The sequence below is a fragment of the Dioscorea cayenensis genome, chromosome 20, assembly GCF_009730915.1.
Source record: "Dioscorea cayenensis subsp. rotundata cultivar TDr96_F1 chromosome 20, TDr96_F1_v2_PseudoChromosome.rev07_lg8_w22 25.fasta, whole genome shotgun sequence".
In the NCBI taxonomy this organism is placed as follows: domain Eukaryota; kingdom Viridiplantae; phylum Streptophyta; class Magnoliopsida; order Dioscoreales; family Dioscoreaceae; genus Dioscorea; species Dioscorea cayenensis.
The window spans coordinates 32,231,856-32,250,973 of record NC_052490.1 but is presented as its reverse complement, the minus strand read 5'-3'; the positions used below and the strand labels follow the sequence as shown (position 1 = coordinate 32,250,973).

The following is a 19,118-nucleotide window of genomic DNA, read 5'->3' as shown; positions in this document are numbered from 1 at the left end:
GTGTAAAGAAAAAGACTTTTTTTTTTTAGCATTTAAATATTGAAAGAGACAAAATTTTGACTTTGGGTATATCTAATTAATTAAACGTCATGAATTGGATTTATTAGTTACTAATTCCAAATATATCAAGCCATTAATTAAAGGTGATAGAAACAATCAAGAAAAATCTCTTAACTAGGAAAACTCACCTTGATCTTATCAATCGTATCTGTCTCTTCTTATTACATTTCATTTTTGTTTGTATCTAAAGATCTCACCCTCAAAATAATTTTAATGCAACAATAATTTTCAAAGATATCATGAAAATGAGACTTGATATATATAATTAAAATATGAAAATGATCACTAGATCATGTCATATGATATATATACAAAGGTGATCCATTGCACAAGGTTATGGTTATGGACTAAGAATAAAGTTAAGCCACAGAAAGCAAGAACCTTGCCCCACACTTCGCCCATTGTCTTTATTCACTTATACTGACCATTTTCCTCCATTTTTAAATCACCAATATTTGACTAAAAAAAAGTCTTTTTTTTTTAAAAAAATAATAATAAAGAAAATTCCAACAAAGTGGAAAAGAGTTCTAATCTTATAGACCCTTTGTAATGCGTTCCACGTTGCAAAGCATAGCTCTCTTTACTTGCTTTTCCCTGCCAACAGTTGAAAAAGAAGAACAAAGGTTACTAACACTGGCCACACTTTCTTGAAATATTCAAGAAAAAATAAATAAATAAATGAATGAAAAACATTGAGAATCTGATTTGGTTGGTGGTTCTCTATAAACAAATGAAGATTATGATGAGATCGATGTTGCATTTATTTTCTTTAACTTCTCAAGAACAATGATGTTGGTTTAGGATGAGAAATAGGGCCACATACTTCATTATATACACAAGTTAATTTCCTTGCTTCTTTTGGAGAAGTTGACTCATAGTTTCTCATTTCCTCTTGAGTCAAAGTTAATTATATACACATGAAAGCCATTCCTTTCTTCACAATATCATCATTATTCTTAGCAATGCCAGCATCAAAATCCAACACCATAAGCTCCCAACTTCTTCTCTACATCCCTGCCTCACAAAGAAACATGTAGTCAATTATATATATATATATATATATATATATATGAACATAAATAATAAGTATTTATATATGCATTAATTCCATACCAAAGTAGCAGAAGAAGTGAGAGAAATGGAAGCTCCAGAAGTGAGGGTGGTAAGGCCAACATTGTAAGCCAGGGTGCCATCAGGCTGATACAAACCATAGTTTCTTTCTGATGTTGGTCCGGGCTTCAAATCCTCATTAAACAAAGCAAACAAGTAAACGTCCAACTTCTGGTTTGGCTTCAATGGTGTCCCTTCATTCTCCATCTGCCTAAGTAGCAAGTTCCTATTGTAAACTCTAGCATTATCCATTGTTGCACCAATCTCATCGCCATCGCCTTTCGAAGGCCAACCGGTCTCCGAAACTCTAACTTCTATCCCTTCATACCCCATCCGAGCAATGGCAAAGGTCACTGCATCAACCTGAGCGTATAACATGTTGTCATAGTGTAGGTTGGTGTAAGGATCCACCATCCCTGTAGAATTAGGGTTAAATAAGACATAGTCTAGTGGAACCCTAATAGGGTCATTTTTATAAGCAAAGTAAGGGTATGCATTGATCCAGAATGGAGCCTTGGTTGTGTCTAAGAACTGTAAGAATGGGGCAAGTAGAGGAACCAGTTCAGGCTTGAATGAACCTAAAGATGGAGGATAAGAGTTCTCAAGCACTGCAAGAGAATTAGCTGTTGATATATAGATGGATGAGTCTAGACTGAGTTGGACTAGAGCTGAATGGAGGGCAATCATGGCAGGGACTAGGTTGGACATGAGAGCTTCATCCTCAGTAGTATAGACTTCGTTACCGACGGCGATGCCGGTGATCTTTGTTGTCGGAATATAAGGTTGCACATTGGTCATTACCCATTGTAAAGCTTGTTGTGGATTTGTTAATTCTCCGACGATCTCGTTCGGTGCAGTGATGATAAGCTCAATGCTAGAGTTAGCAAATGCTGTAAGAACTTGAGGGTTGGTGTCATAGATCCTTGTTTTGGTGATCTTTAGGGAGTTTATGAGGATCAGGGCTTGGTCAGGAGATGGGAGGTTGTTTGCTACTTGGCCATAGTTGATGCCTAGTGTTGCACCAAGTTGTTGAAGACCAAACTCTGCAATGCATGCATGTAGACAAATTAGCACATATATATCATTCAAACATATCAAAAATTAGCTAGTGTTGAACATTGAGATCATGCATGAATATTGTTTTGTATGAAAGAAGGCTTATTGGAGGCGAATGATGGACATGAATACAAAGTTAAAAGAGGAAAACAGTCACCTGAAGAGAAAAGAAAAACCATAACAAAGATCACCTTTATTCTCATCTCATCACAGAGTATATAGGAACCCATGGAAAGAAACAGAGAAAGAGAAAGAGCCTCTGTGTGTGTGTGTGTGTGTGTGTGTGAAAGAGAGAGAGAGAGAGAGAGAGAGTTTGAAGAGGAGGTATTCTTTCCTTGTTACATATATATATATATATATATATATATATATTATATAGATAATATGAAAGAAAGGGATGGCGTTGGGTTGGGTATGATGGCAAAGAGAGAAAGAGAAGGGATTAATATATTTTGAGGTTTGGAGGATGTAGTGCTTGGCTCATGGTTGAAGTTGCTTTAGTGGAGGTCATTGTCTTTACAACGATGCCTTCTGGTGTCCCATTGTGGTCTAGTACCACAAATGACACAATGAAGGGGCCTTTAAGACAACAAAAGGTGGAAATTAAAGGAAAAGGAGAAGGAATGACAAGGAGGACAAAAGAAAAGGGCTCAATGCATCTCATGGTGTAACAAAGCCTAAGAACATGGAATTGGCCATGGCTTCTTCTTGTCAACTTAGAGTGGACCATGTTATTAGGTTTTATTATTAATCCCTTTTGTTGATGTTCTTCTTTGGTTTCTATGAAACATATATACGGCTTCATTTTGTCTTGGAGAATTTGGTAACTAACTTTGTCTTTGATATCATGTGTTTGATTTCATTTTTTGGTTTGTTTTCTTGGTTTTATTTTCTCTCTTTGTTAGCTCAAATTATACTTTATATATATCTTCTCTCTCTATATATAATCACTAGAATATTTGGTGCATTACTTTTGCTCTCATTTTATTTGGCAATCATTTTTATACGTACTTTCATATAAAAAAATAAACTATTTAGGTGGAAAATTAGTAAATTACTAATGTTGGCTATAGCTTATACGTTAGTCTCTCTTTTTCCTCTTTCTATGAATCTTTGATTTATTTGATTTTCATAAAATAGAATAAATACTTCTGAAAATAAAATTTAATAATAACAATAACAATGATAACAACTTGAAAATATTGTCACCATGGTACATAATCTTTAATATTGATTACTTATTTCTTAATTAGTTCAATACAATCGTCAAATATGAAAATTTTTAACTAAAAAAACAGTGAATTGGATGATATATGTCAATGTCTGCTTATGAAATTATGATTTATTTATTATATTACAAGAAAATGTTTATTTCTATATCACTTCTCAAAACGAACAAATATTCCAAAAGATAAAACATTAAAAGGGAATAATAAAACAAAACTTGATTGCTTGTAAAGCATATATACAAAGCCAAGTGAAGATCTCAAGATAAAAGAGTTCTTTGGGATTTCAAAGAGACACTTGATCGATTGTCTACATGAACATCATATCCTCTTTTGCATCAAATACATATCATAATGAAAAAAGTATTGAATCTTATCACCTCTCAAGAACAGCTTCATCTTTCTAGAACATAAATATATGCACTGTTTCCTCTAACTTTTTATCATATGTGACAGTGATTCCAACTATTGAACTCATGGCCCTACACTGCAAAGGATATTAAAGAAAGAATAATAATTAATAAAAACACCAAATACAGCATATATGCCCCTTCTCTAAATTAAACACTTGGAGACTAAACAGCTTATCACCACCCACTTCAATATATATATATATGTGTGTGTGTGTGTGTGTGTGTGTGTTTATACACGTACTCATCCATTAAAATTAAATCTCTAATTAGCAATAGAAACACACCAAGCTTTCCACCATATCCTTTTCGTACAAAAACCATCATTTATAGTCTTAAGGTCATTCAAGGATGACCTCACAAGAGTCTTTATCATGTCCAAAAACTAAAGTCTATCCTTTCACCACATCACTAAAGAGAAAAGGAAACCTCAAGTGGTAGTGTTTGGTGTGGAGTATGTAGAGGAAAGCTAAGTGCATGGAAAGAGGAACAAGCTCATTTGTCAGAGAGACAAACTAAGGAACCCAACTGAGAGGAATGAGGAGACAAAGCCACAAGGGATAAGCAAATGAATACGTGGTGATGGAGACATGGCTTGCTATATATGGTCCTTGCCTTATCCCAATCTCACTTCCCCCTTTTTATTTTTTCCTCCATGATCTCTTTAAACATGGCTTCAAAAAAGTCCTCACGTTTGACACAGTGCATTGCCAGGGTGCTTCCTCCCTTTGCATGCAAGAGAAAGCAAAGAGAAAGATATATATGTATATGCATACATATATATATACGGTGGAAAAGCTCTTGGCATTGAAAGAGCTGCACTTGATCACCATGCATGCATAAGTACTATTGTACATTATATATAACTTTTTCATGGTAGGCATTCAGATGTTCAAATAAAGTTATATTCCAATATATATATACATTGAATAATTGGTCATTTACGTATATATATATTCAATGCAATGTAAACGGCTCCTTGCTTTGCGTGTGAAAACCAATCCTGTCCCACAACTGGTGGTGTAAAATGATGATGCGTTTATATGTTAACATGTTGTGCATTTAATTATTTACATGATAAATTTATGATCCTGATGGAGAATAATTAGAATGGGTTTTAATTTGAAGAAAAGTCAAGTAACCTCCAACAAAGATAATTGTTCACATGAATCACATGGTTAATTTAGATGTGTAATTACAAATTATACTAGAGATAATTCCCCATTATGGCAATTTGGTAACTTCAAATAATAGATTAATTAGTTAAATAATCTTGCTTATATATATATATATACATGTGATTTTTTTATACAAATACACAGATGTGTAATTACAAATTATACTAGAGATAATTCCCCATTATGGCAATTTGGTAACTTCAAATAATAGATTAATTAGTTAAATAATCTTGCTTATATATATATATATATATATATATATATATATATATATATATATATATATATATACATGTGATTTTTTATACAAATACACAAAGTATACTGTTTTTAGAGCAAAATCTGTAGCGTGTACACAGTGATCGAATGTAGAAATTAAACCGTGGGGAGGGGGCTTCTATAATTGAATTTAATGGACCGGCTTTGATGCATGTACGCCGTATTTCATATTGTTGGTGTATCAGATAAGTCCAAATTAGTGAGCGCTTTCCGGGATCACGTTCCAAAGAATCTAGGTCATCTTCTTTTCAGCCAATCAAGGAGTTTTAGTTGATAGTTCTTCCTCATGCACAATAATTTCACTTGAAGACTCAATTAAATTTAATGGAGTAGATGTATTAGTTGGAGAGCTTCTTTTCTTTAAAAAAAAAAAAATCAATTGTTTGATTCTTCATTTGAGAAATCTAAACTAATTAACACAGAAATTGATGAGATAAATATTATAATTAAAGATTACAAGGAAATATGTTAGAAAATATATAAGTAGCAAAGAGAACTATCTTATCCACTATAATAGCTTTCTAAATATAATCAAACTCATGTTAATTAGAAAATTTAAATTATAATTCATAACCTAAACACCAAATCTTACAATTCATAATCAACAAGAAGACAAAATAAAAGAACAAATATATATAATCACCCTAAAATGTTCAACATAACAACTAGCATCTCAAACATCAGTCACATCACTAACACTAATGTGAGAGAAGAACAGAGTAAGCAATGGAAATTAATCAAATATATTGAAATATTGGTGATACATCAAACAAAAGAACAACTAGCAAAATTAATAGTTCAAAGAGTTTACCTCGTTACGCTAGGCACACTCAATGAGGGTAGAGGGGAAGCCCACATTAAAACCAAACAAAAATTACATATTTTGTACAAAATAAATATAAGAAAAAACATAGATGAAATGAACACGGGGACAAAACCATTGAAGCACCTTCTTCCCCAAATTCACTGAAGCTCACATTTTTAAATTCCCCCAAAACTGTTATAACCAGCTTGGTACTGTATTATAACCAAATTTTTCTGTAGCATTTTCAGCTCACTACTGTAGCATATGGTACTGTATCACCCGAGTTTTGCATTACTTTCTCCTTATTTCTCCATTTCTTTCTTTTCCTTCTTCTTCCTTTCTTTGGCCGGCAACTTCCCATTTTTTTTTTTTAAAAAACCTCTCCGGCGACCTATTCCGGTGAATCCAAGCTTGAAATCTCTTCCTCTCTTACCCTTGAATTCGGTAAGAGCTTCAATCCAAGTTTTATTCCGTATTTTGCTCATATTTTATCGTATTTGAATTCTTCAAAAACCTAGATTTAGAGCTTGATCTATGGGAGATTATAGGTTTAAATTGAAGTTAGTGATTTTGTGATTCACTGTGGTTGATGTATGTATAGAAATTTCCATGTTTAATGCTGTAAATTTGACAGAACATCATTGTTAAGGTCGGGGTTACTGTAGCAGGCGTTTATTATTGTAGCAGTACTATAGCGCCAGTGAGCTTTAGTTGTTTCTTTTTCCTCTTTGGTTTAGAGAGAAGCTCATATCCTTAGAAATTCATTAGTAACCTAAAGATCTAGTTTTGAGCCAGCCCTAGGATCAATTTAGTGTTGTTTGTTAGAGAAACCTAAGGATTCATTGTTTGATTTATTTTGTCTAATTCTTGTTGATATTTTTGTTTGTGTTTTGGCAAGGCGGTGAAGTCTTAGCTCGAGGCAAGGAGCCAGCGAAGGATCAGCGTCCGGGGAAATTTAATCGTCTAAGTTGTGAGTGAGCTTGTTGTGCATAATTCTACGAGAATTATACCTATATATATATATATATATATATATATATATATATATATATTATATTGCTTGAGTGAAGTTTTTTTTTGGGTTTTAATACTTGAATTGAGGCTTTGATTGTCTTGAAGTAAACTTCTTCATTGATGCTTCTTACTTAAAAAATGTTGATGTTCGATGAAAAATTTTCATGATAATATTTGTGCTATGAGTTGTGTATTAAATCGTTTTATGAAACTTTGGATATGCTTATGCTTTCATCATTTTTATGTGTGGAAATAGATGATATTCTGGTTGTTTAATTATTATTGTTCTGATTATGGACTCCATGTTGAGATATACTTACATGGTTTATTTGGTGGTGTCCTACTGTAGTAGGCGGCCTTCGTGGCCAGCCTGTTGAAGTGGCGCAGTAAACTGCCTGATCTTTGTTCGCCAATTCAGGAAGGAGTGTAGAACCCTGATTAGAAGATCATCCGGGAGCCAGAAACATGACGGTGAACTGATGAGTCACCGTCAAGGACATTAGTACTTTGATGGTGGACGGTGGATGGTCAGCCGATGATGGCCAGGCCTAAAGTGAGGTGGCAACAAGGGTGACTAATAGGTGACCACATGGGGGAGAGTCAAAGGGAGAGAAAAGGTATGTCAAGGACTCACGGTTCTCACTAACTTCTTAGGATTACTTGGAGAAGTTGTTTTAATTTTTATGTTTTTCACATATATACCTATGAAGTTTATATTTACCTTGCATCCGCCAGTGCATGTACAATGCCAGAAATTTGATTGTCCAGCTTATACACCCTCGCCTAGTGACACAAAGTTCAAATTGCAAGCTTGCCCCCACAACTGGGCATCCGTTACAATTTCTATATTTAGCAAGACTTGAATTCATGCTCTTAAATCCCCACACCAACTTTTTATATAGTGGGGCCAAATAGTGGCGAAACTAGAAATAAAATTAAGGGAGTGCTGAATTCAAATTTAAAAAAATATATATAAAAATTTTGAATAATTCTATTAATTCAAACTTGAGATTATAATAATAATAATAATCTATATAAAAATATACATACATCTAAAAAAATTTTTGGGTTAAATGTAAAAACTATTATGGCTACATAATTAACAATCAACTCAACTTACTAGTAACAAATAATGCAATTTAAAAAGAACTTAATGCAAATTCATAATCTAATTTAATTTGTAATCTAATGAACAATCAAAATTTTCACAACAATTAATAAAAAAATATTTAACAAATTTTTATAATAATTTGCACAATAAATTCTTCATAACAAATTTTCATAACAAATAACAAAACAAATATTTAACAAATATAAAAAAAAAATTAATAAAAAAATAATAAAACAATTAATGAATCAAATTAAATTCGATTAAAAAAAAAGATAAGTCTCACATAAAACAGAAAATTGGAAGAGATTGAGTGAATAGAAAAAAACTCATCAATCAACTCAACCAACAAATGATATAGAGTTAAATTTCACTGTTGTACTACGCTTTTGATTTATAAAAGAGAGAAAAATTGCATTTGAACTTGAGAGATAAGGATTACATCTTTCTTAGATATTTTTGAGATAGTGGTTGCATTTTTTTTCAAGTTTTTATTTTATTTATTATAATTTTATTTTTTAAATTAATATTCATAAAAAAGTTGATAATTTTAATTTGATAAATTCAATAAAAAAAATTTAAAATATAAACATATTATATATATATATAGCATGAGTTGGAATTTTAAAAAAATAAATAAATAAAGAGATAACTATAAATATATGAATTATAATTGCTAATATTTTAATATTATACATATATTATATATATAATATATAAACATTTTCATGGGGGCAAGGGGGTGCTCAAGCACACCCTTGGCCCCCTCTTTTTTTCCCCTATGGGGCCAATGTCATTGTATTATGAATTCTTTGGCTCTTATTAGTTTTATGTAATCAAATCAAAATTCTGTTTTATTATTTAATGTACTTGTACTCAATCATTTTTTTAATAAAATTATGATTTATTTATTAAAATAAATATTTTTTATTTTTTTTTAAAAAAAATTACACCAATTTTGGGCTACCCCAACAGTTATAGCACTGCCTTCCCATGTGGAGTGTGTGCCTTCAATTAGTGCGTAGTGAATATGGTTACTTGTGCACTGCAGTATGGTTTTCTCTATATCCAGGGTGAGAGCAGGCGATATATTCAAAACAACTACCCCACACTTTTACTTAGGGTTTGTCCTTTTAGTAAAAAAAAAATTTTTTAAAAAAATTACATGTATATATCACATGATATTTGACCGATCAAATTGAGATACAATCACATTAATTGTTATGTAATGCATTACCACACATAATTGATCACATCCTCGTCGTTGACACACTCAACCGAATACACCTTTACTTGTTTGATCTACAACTCCAACCATCATACATTCATGGCTAGCATTCATTGTAACAGACCCTCCTTCTTAACATGCATGTCATGAATAAGTCATACAAATATTAACTCAACCAAACCCAATTACAGTGCCGTGTGCTCAACAACAAATTAATACATCATTCACTCCTCCAATTCAATCAAAAAGAAATATCAAACATTGCACCAACAAATTAATCACACATTATAATTAACAGACTTAGAAATTTTCAGTCCCTTAAAAACTTGTACAAATCTTCAAGTGATGGCATCTCCATGTACTTCAACCCTTCTACATCCTGATCAACTTTCACCTTGTTAGACTCCACCATCAACGCTGTTCCTTGTTCCTTATCATTAACCATCTTCATTCTTTCACATGCCGAGGACGAGGACTTTCCGGTTAATCTTTGGACAACAGACTTGAACTGCTCGGCATCTGTCTGAACAAACTGAGTTTCAATGATCTTCACTGTCACGGCCTTTGAAGACTCACCAGACATGAAGATAAACGGATGGCCGGCGAGCTTTATTCTTAGAGTTTAAGGTTATATATGTCTTAAAATTGGTGAGTTGTTTTAGTGTAGGAAATGATAAGTTTGGCGGCTATATGATACTTATATAGTATTTAGAACATTGAGAAGGAGGGAAATCGAGGAGAACTAATTACCGAAGTAACGGTCAAACCAAGAACAATATAAAAAGTCATGTAGGGAAAGTCATCGTCTTTGACATTAATTGGGATATTTATATGGTCATTGGCCAATGTATTTCATGCGTCTAAACTTGTATGGTTGATACACAAAGGTTTTTCATCATGCATGTGACTTTTCCAATTATTTAATGACTCAAACTGATTTTATTGATCATTAATTTTAAAATTTTTGGGAAATATGAATATAATAGAATTTTTAAAATTATCTTGTTTTGAAAAATTAGATTGGATCATATGTAGTATCTAATCAATAAATCATCGTTAATTAATCCTTAGTTAGTATGCAATTGTGCTGTAATTGGGTGTGATTTATGCAATCAAAGATCTTATGGGAGGAAAAATATGTATAAGGATTAAGCTTGCTACTTGGAGCAGTTAGATGGAAAATGACTCAAATTGATCATTCAAACTTCCACAAAAAGTGTGGTTTGAATATCTAACAGCTAATACAATTTTGTTACCACAATGTAAATAAATTAACTTCAAAATAATTAAACGTCAAAAGTTTTTGTTTTAGTGTTAAATATTCTATTTGTGCATTAAAGTCATTGAATAAAATAAATTGGTTTTTGCTTTCGTGATAAATATGCAATTTATAGCATTGGAGTCTTTGAATCAATTTTATTGGTTTTTTGCTTTCGTGTTAAATATCCAATTTGTAGCATTGAAGACATCAAATTAAAGTTAAATGATCCACATGTGCATTAGTTTTTTTTCTCATCATATAATCCTAGATAGTAGAGATTAACCGTTTGTTATATATATAATAATCAAATGTTGAGAATCACTAATTATTTTTATTAAAATATATATTTATAACAAGTTCAAAATAAATAACTCAAAAGAAACCTTATATCAAGAAATCACATCATTAAAATTTATCTAAAAAAAAAAATCTTTTAGTTGAGGATGGTAAACCCTTTTTTCTAGTTGTTTACTAATGATACTAATTAGCTCACCTTTGAAGATCTCAATTTAATTATAATAACTAGTATTCCAATCATGAAGTACTCTTCTTAATTTTTTTTGGTTGTTTTGGTTATTAATATTGTTTTGGTTATTAACATATGAGGTTAATCCCAGTTTAAAACCAAATTAAATTCCATTAAGGGAACAAATAAAACCAAGGATCAAGTCCACAGAGGCAACTAGTATCCCAATCATGAAGTACTCTTCTTAATTTTTTTTTGGTTGTTTTGGTTATTAATATATGAGAGTAATCCAGATTAAAACCAAATTAAATACCATTAAGGGAACAAAAACCAAGGATCAAGTCCACAGAGGCAGTTAGTGTTCCCCACCCACCCCCAACTTGATGTGTCATGTATGCCATCTCTTCATGCGCTTCTAGAGTTGTTTCTAAACTTAATTATTATGCTTAATTATCATCCTAAACTATGGGCTTAACACATGTTGATCTTAATTAGTTGGCTTTAATATCTAATTATCAAACTTATATTTCCATCCACTTGGCCGCTGGTTGGGATCATGGAAGATATTAATTTGTGACTACCTACTTGGAGTAAATATATGGACTTTTCTTAGTTCTCTGAACCAGATCTCCGATCAGTCAAAATTATGCCTGTTTTTAAAGAGTGAAATTAAGAAGAAGTCTTGGAACCATTTGACTTTGAGATTGGCTTTGTCAATGCCTATTCTGATGTCATCTTGAATTGCAGTAAAGGATTAGATTATAATAAAAAGTACATGCATTTGATCCTTTCCAATTTGAGATTTAATTAGAGAAGAAACATCAATTTGTTAAGATTTGGATCCGTTCCAAATTGAGATTTAATTAGAGAAGAAACATTAATTTGTTAAGATTTGATCCATTCTTCTCAAATCTCTGAATAGAATTCTCGGAAACATAGCCAGTTGAATTTTTATTTTGTTTTTCTTAGTTTACAACATCAAAGTCAGCATAAGTTAGTCTTGAATTAAAAACAGTATTTCTATATCTTTTGGTATTTAATTTGAAGTCAATTGTAATGATTGCAAATGAACTAACCTCTTTAGTCCCACATCGGCTATGAGATGGACCAATTGTGTGTATATAAGTAGGGGCAACTTTTCCTACTAGGCCGGTCTTTTAGAGTCCGTTCTCCCCTCCACTTATGTGCATTATGTACCTTGTTATGTCTCAAAAGTAAAGAACACATTGAGACTGATTCTTGTGTTAGTTAGGCTAACACGCACGTGTTCCAAAATACAATATGAAAAACTAGTGTGCTGGAATTGTTCATTGAGAAACAAGTGAAAGTAACTTGTTCCCGGGACTCAATTCGACAAAATTATTATAGAAAAATGATCATACACAATTGTCATCATCACATGAAAACTCTGTTTGTCAATCTGTTTAGTTCCGGTTCTTTTTCAACTAGTCTTTTTTTTTTTCTTTATCATGGAAATACTTAATCACCTCTTGCGGTAAAATTGCATCCTAATTCTATTATTCATGTCTGGCCAAAATTTTTGTATGGTCATTACCCTTGCATCAATACTTAAAGTAGTCAATGGTAATGGTAGAAGGGAAGAAGAAAAAGTCAAATTTGAAGACAATCATGTTTGTCCAGTGTTTGAAGTTCTAGATGAACCATACCTCATGTATGGCTATATTGAGATATCATTTTCCCTTTACTTTTTCTTTGTGTTATTTAAGAAGTTCATGTCTCCTTCTAAGAAGCTGCCCAAATTAGAAGGTTAAGACCTCCCTTGTGGATGATGAGTGTGCTTGATTCGCCTCATTTCTATTTGATCAACAGAGATATAATAATAAACAGAGGGGTTCCCGTTATAGCGACAATAAGAAAATTACATCACTCACCAACCAAAATTTATGAAAAGATTACCGGCTGGTGTGTTACTGATCATTGAATTAATCTGTTTAGATTTCATTAAATAAAAACTCACATTTACTGTAGTTTCAAATAATTAATGAAATATGAAACAATAAACTTGATTTTTTTTTTCCCGAATATGGATAAACCACATCATGGGTGTGCATAAATAAGAAGTTAATACCTCAACTCATATGTGCCATCACTTTGCATAAGTTAAGGTCTAAACCAATCTCCGGTGCTAACAGGACAAAAGGTTGGCAATTCAACAAAAATTAGAACTAATGAAGTTGCTTAAAAATAGGAAAAATTACTTAACATGGCTTGTATAGTTTCAAAGTTACTATACAAGGCCTAGAGTTTTGCAAATGACTGATAAGACCATGATTTTTTAATTGACCATTTTACTCTCGTTGTTGCCTCCATCTTAGATCTCGTCCTCCTCCAATCTACACACGGTTGCCTTCACCAATGTCCAAACTTTTCCAGACCCCAACCACACTCCTCTACTCCTTAATAAGGATATTGGAGACATGAGAATATTTTGTGAATATTATTGATCTTGTGAATATTTGTAATTATAATAGGATATTTCTGCTGTTAAAAAGAGTCATATTAGGCGTGAAAGTAGAAGGCAATTAGAAGATTTGCATGAGTGTTTTCTTCTTCATATTACATTGTATATTCTTTGAGAACAATGGGATCAAAAATTATTTTTGTACAAATTCTATCACAGCCAGGTTAGGAAGAATACCAAAACACCAGAATGATCGACAAAGGATGAGCAAAGGCGTGATCTCAATCCACTGATCCCTGATTTCCATGGTCCAAATCTCATTAGGCTTTCCTCTGTCTCCAAGCAAATCTTGCAGGACAGGCTCTTCCACACATTTTGTTGGTGGAGATGATTCTTTGAGGAATAAAGAAGAAGAGATTAGAAAGAAAGTAGTGCACAAGTCTTCAAGGCGTGGGAAACACTTTCCTTTAAGCTTAATTCGCCTCCACCTAATTTCAAACCTTGGATGCAAAATGGATTGAATGGCGAATTTCCTTTAGGATACAATGAAGACCCTTGAGTATGGTTTGTACTTCCAAACTCAAGCAAAGACAACAATGGCTTTTACAAAGTGAAAGTTTGCTTCTATCTTTTGTGCACTCAAAGAACAAAGCAAATGAACTTGTGAGGAGTTTGTTTGTCATTCAAATTGACTTGAATGATGGTAGGAGATTATTTTTATAGGAATGAAGTGGTGTTTAGTAAAGAGACACCACTTCAATAATGAGTGTCATTTAAAAAGACACATCATTTCATCATACCACTTCAATAAAATAACACATTATTTCATTAATGAGACCACTTCATTAAATAGACACACCACTTTACTAATGAGACATTATTTCATTAATTAGACATCTTTTCAAATAGAATAAAATAATCATTCATTAATTAATGAAATTACAAATGATAAGCTCTCATTAGTTGTCTTACAAGTGGTGCTTATTACATTAATATCTTTTCATTTTTAAAGCCTCTCACACATTTTGTGGGGCTTCAGCACATATCACACAGGAGGTACTCATGAGTCATGGGTATGATATTGAGAAGGCTGCCATTTGGTCATGTGGCGTCATTCTTTTTTTTTGACAAGAGGAACAGACAGCCCGAAGGCCTTGCTAAATGGTCAGGAGCGTGCACAAGCCTCTGTGGAGCAAGTGGGGGTGGTGCCCGCGCACACATGGGCGCTAGGACCACCCGCACACAACCACCGCTCACATCTCCCAGAAATGTGCTCTCAGCCGAGAATCGAACTTTCACCAGTCGATAAAGAGCTCTATCGGCGACCCATATACCAATAGACCATTTGGTCCTTGGCTTGGCGTCATCCTTTTTGTCCTCATGACCAGATACCTTATGTTCCATGACCAGAACCTTACCGGAAAATCTATAAAGACGAGTTCCAATGTCCACAATGGTTTTCACCAGAGCTCTCCCTCTCTCTCCCGATTCCTTGTTACCAATTAATATACGATAATCACCAATATTCTATAGATCATGGAGAACTATTGGTTCAAGAAGGGATTATGCATGGCATGTTCATAACTATATCGAGAATTACCATTTTTACAACTTTGACGACTGATATCCCATGGCCACCCAATGAGTAATCACAATTAATCAAAGTCTGAATCAGAGGCCTGTATTGGGGCTACTGAGACCAACGAGTTTGAATGCTTTCCATATCATATCCTTCTCTCCTGAATTTGATCTTTCCTATTTGTTTGAGGAGAGAGGAGAAAAAACAAGGTTTCTCTTTGGCAAACTAGATTCATAGATCATATCAAAATTGGATAATATTACAAAGTTGAGTTTTACAATGGGGAAAAAGAATTGCAGCGTGAGTCTAGAAGGGACCATGGAGGGAGACAAGGGCCCATTGTCCATTACAAGAGAGATATTTGTGTTGCGCCACCCATGGGTGGCAAGCCTGATCACGTCATCGGCCTCATCCTATCCATACATCACCGACATGGCAAGTTGAAGAGTGAGTAATTATGAATATACTTGTGAGGCTGATAGGTCGTTGAAAGATAGATTGAGGAGGAGAATGTTGGATCTATAATAATTCAAGAGAAGTTTCACAGTGAGAACACACATTCTTTTATTCATTTCCCTTTCTTACTTTATCACTACACATATTTAAGAATAAGAAACATGCCTCAACCATATGATAACAATGAGAAACAACATTAAAATAAATACTAAAAACAAGGTAACAACTCTTAACCTAACTTTGGACTAATTATTCTAAGATTAAATAATTCTCCGCGTGCTTCTACTCATGGCCTACATTCTTCTTCCACATCAGCTACCACTCAAGCTCGACATATGCAGCTTTAATCAAACCCAACACTCCCTCTTGATTCAAAGCTGCACAATTCTTAACTTCAAGAATTTCAAATTTTGTTTTGGAGCACTTCTCTCCAAACTTCAAACATTATGAAGCAATTCTCTCCACTCTTCTATAACTCATGAAGCACTTCTCTTCACTAGATACACTTTTCACAACTAATTTAAAAAAGAACTTCTTTGGACTCTTCTACTAAATTTGCTTGGTCTTCATTTTTAAATTTGCAATTAACTTATATATGCCCAAATCTTTTGCACTTAAAACATTGTGGTTTTCCTTTGTGCCAACAATCTTTCTCTTCATGATCTGACTTCTTGTACTAGTCACATTGGAGTATTCTTCTTCTTTTTTTTTTTTTGAAGATGAACTTTTGGCTAGATAAGCTCCCTCAAGTGTCTGTGCTACTCCTTCTCTCATACTTCTCTTTTGTTCATCTGCTTCCGAAGCATTAATTAGTTCTATCAAAGTTATTTGACTAATATCTCTTGAATTTTCTAGAGATGAAATTTTTGCCTCAAATCATCCTGCCAAACTTATAAACACTTTTTTTACTATTCTACTATCAGGTAGCTCTTCTCCCATCAGTCTAATTTTATTCACCACTATCGTTAACCTATCAAAGTAAGCTTGTATGTTCTCATTTTTTTTCATGAGTAGAATGTCAAAATCTCATTTGAGATTTAGCACTTGCATTCGTCTTGTTCTATCATTGCCTAGAAATAGTTCTTGTAGCACATCATATCATGATTCTTGTGAAAATTGATTCTAAAACAACAACATGAATAAAGGATAAGGCTCTTGGAGCTTTTGCTTCTTCCTCTGCATGAGCTCTGATTTGACTGAGTGTCAGATTATCTCCCAAAGGTTGTATGCTCCTCTCATTTTCAATCGATTGTCACAAACCAAACCCCTTCAAATAAGCCTTCATCTTGATATCCCAAATTTTATAATTTTCACCATTGAAAATTAGGGGTGAAATAGCGGACGTATTGCTAGTAGCTATGTTGATCATTCACAGGTCCTTTAGATCTAATAGCTTGGATACCAAATGTTGGATCTATAATAATTCAAGAAAAAATATTTCACAATGAGAACACATGTTCTTTTATTTATTTATTTATTTATTTATTTATTTATTTTTCATCACTACACATATTTAAGAATAAGAAGCATGCCTTAGCTACATGATAACAATGAGAAACAACATGCAAATACTTAAAAATAAGGTAACAACTCTTAACCTAACTTTTAACTTATTCTAAAATTAAATAATTCTCCACATGCTTCTACTCATGGCTTACATTCTTCTATCGCATCAGTTACCAATCAAGCTCCACATATGTAGCTTTAATCAAACCCAATAATGAAAATAAGAGAGATGATGAAGACCAGGAAGGAATAAAATAAATGGCAAGGGTAAAAATATATTTTTATTAAAAAAATAATTAATGTCATGATTTAAGTGGTCACAAAAAATTAGGTGACGGTTTTAAAAGAGCGTTGACTTTTCAAAACCTTTATTAATCACATGCAACATTCCAAGGGGCTTGTTAGTCCTTTCCTGTAAAAGAAATATCGTATTTTCATTAGCAACTTGAAAAAAAAAATTATTTTCGTAGGACTTTTCAACAATTTATTTTTTCAATAAATTTTTCTATTTGGTTATATCAATTCAAAAATGTTTTGAATTTGTTTGAGTTATCATCAGTAAAAAGTGGGTATTCATTAATAAATAACACATGATTATTTTCTTTAAACTTTATAACTGTGGCATTTTTCTTGCAATTATCAAACAAAAAATTTAAAAAAAAAAAAGAAAAGAAAAACTTAAACACCCAATATTTAATTTGCGATATAATACTTTTAGGGGCCGTTTGGTTGGCGGTAATGTGCAAACATTACTGTCATGCATTACGTCAGAATCTTTTCACATTACCAGTGTTTGGATTATTAGTAGTGGTAATATTGATGGTAATCTATGATTCATTAACCTGGAAGATTACTAGAAACTTGGTAATCCCATTACCACCAAAATAGGTAGCTATGTTGGATTACCAAGTGGGTGGTAATCTGAAATATTTTTTGGACAAATATGCCCTTTGTTTAAATATAATAATTTTTCAGTACTTTTATTTGTTGGATACAAAAATTAAATTTAAATAACATTATTTTTTTGAATATGTTTAGCTTCAAAAAAATTTAATTTTTTTATCCAAAAATTTTATTTTATTTTAAATTTAAACTTTCATAAAAATAGTAGACACAAGGGTATTTTTCGAAATTTAGAATATTACCAAGTTTTATTACTTATGTAACATGAGTTTCCAACCAAACATAGTTATCATGAATTAGCACAACATTCCTGGGCATATAACATTCCCAATCTTATTACTACGGTAATCTCGTTACGTGGTAATATATCATAACCGCGAACCAAACGGCCCCTAGACTATGAGATTACTTGATCCAAAGATGACCGAGAGACCATGGATTCTCACATGTTATAAAGCTTATTTACACAAAAAAATCTAGAATGGTGACTATGAAGTTTTTCTCAAATACAAAAAAAAATTAAATAAATTAAGGGTGTATTATGGATGTGAAAAACAATTTATAAAAACTATTAAAAGGTGTTTTTGGTTCCAAAAAAACCTCAAAACAACTCGAGAAGGTTTTTAAGTAACAACTCCTGCTAGTTATTCTCAAAATAAGGTTTTTATTTTATTTTATTTTATTTTGGCTTTTTTAAAACTTCTCCCTCTGAAAAAAATACCAATCCAAACAACTAAAGTTAATTCAAAGATCCTTGATTGAGTCAAAAACAACTGCTCGGCCAATAAAAAACAAAAGTTATCTAAACAAAGCCCATAGGTCGTCCTATACTGTTCAAACACATAATTATCACAATGGAATTTCCACAACATAAACATCAGACGTTTTTCCGAACTACTTTTCCTCTGTAAACATGGGATGGATGGTATTACCTTTAATTACTTGATAGAGCTCCGAGGGTCAAGCAACTTTACCATAAGCCTAATATAAAATAAATGAGTTAGCAACTTAAATGATAACCCACACGATCAGGAATGGAATGGCAATCATA

General features: G+C 32.5%; 1 protein-coding gene across 2 annotated transcripts; it reads right to left on the bottom strand.

The window, feature by feature from the left end:
* Positions 1-377: 377 nt before the first annotated feature.
* Positions 378-2,552, bottom strand: LOC120251197 (glucan endo-1,3-beta-glucosidase 11-like). Of its 2 annotated transcripts, XR_005533396.1 has the most exons (4): positions 2,384-2,552; positions 1,174-2,213; positions 884-1,074; positions 378-654 (listed from the first exon to the last, which is right to left on the bottom strand). XR_005533396.1 is itself a non-coding variant. In XM_039259734.1 (3 exons), exons 1-3 carry the CDS (start codon positions 2,454-2,456, stop codon positions 997-999), a joined length of 1,191 nt encoding a protein of 396 aa, XP_039115668.1. In that variant the 5' UTR covers positions 2,457-2,552; the 3' UTR covers positions 663-996. The 2 variants fall into 2 exon arrangements, 1 of the variants encoding a protein (XP_039115668.1); XM_039259734.1 differs by lacking the exon at positions 378-654 and having other exon boundaries at positions 663-1,074.
* Between the last annotated feature and the right edge of the window lie 16,566 nt (positions 2,553-19,118).

Excerpts from the sequence above, each read along its gene's own strand:
- LOC120251197 (XM_039259734.1), bottom strand. The coding sequence starts at position 2,456 with ATGGGTTCCTATATACTCTGTGATGAGATGAGAATAAAGGTGATCTTT. Across the intron at positions 2,214-2,383 it reads GGTTTTTCTTTTCTCTTCAG|AGTTTGGTCTTCAACAACTT; the intron begins GTGACTGTTTTC and ends CATGCATTGCAG. Across the intron at positions 1,075-1,173 it reads TCACTTCTTCTGCTACTTTG|GGATGTAGAGAAGAAGTTGG; the intron begins GTATGGAATTAA and ends TTTGTGAGGCAG.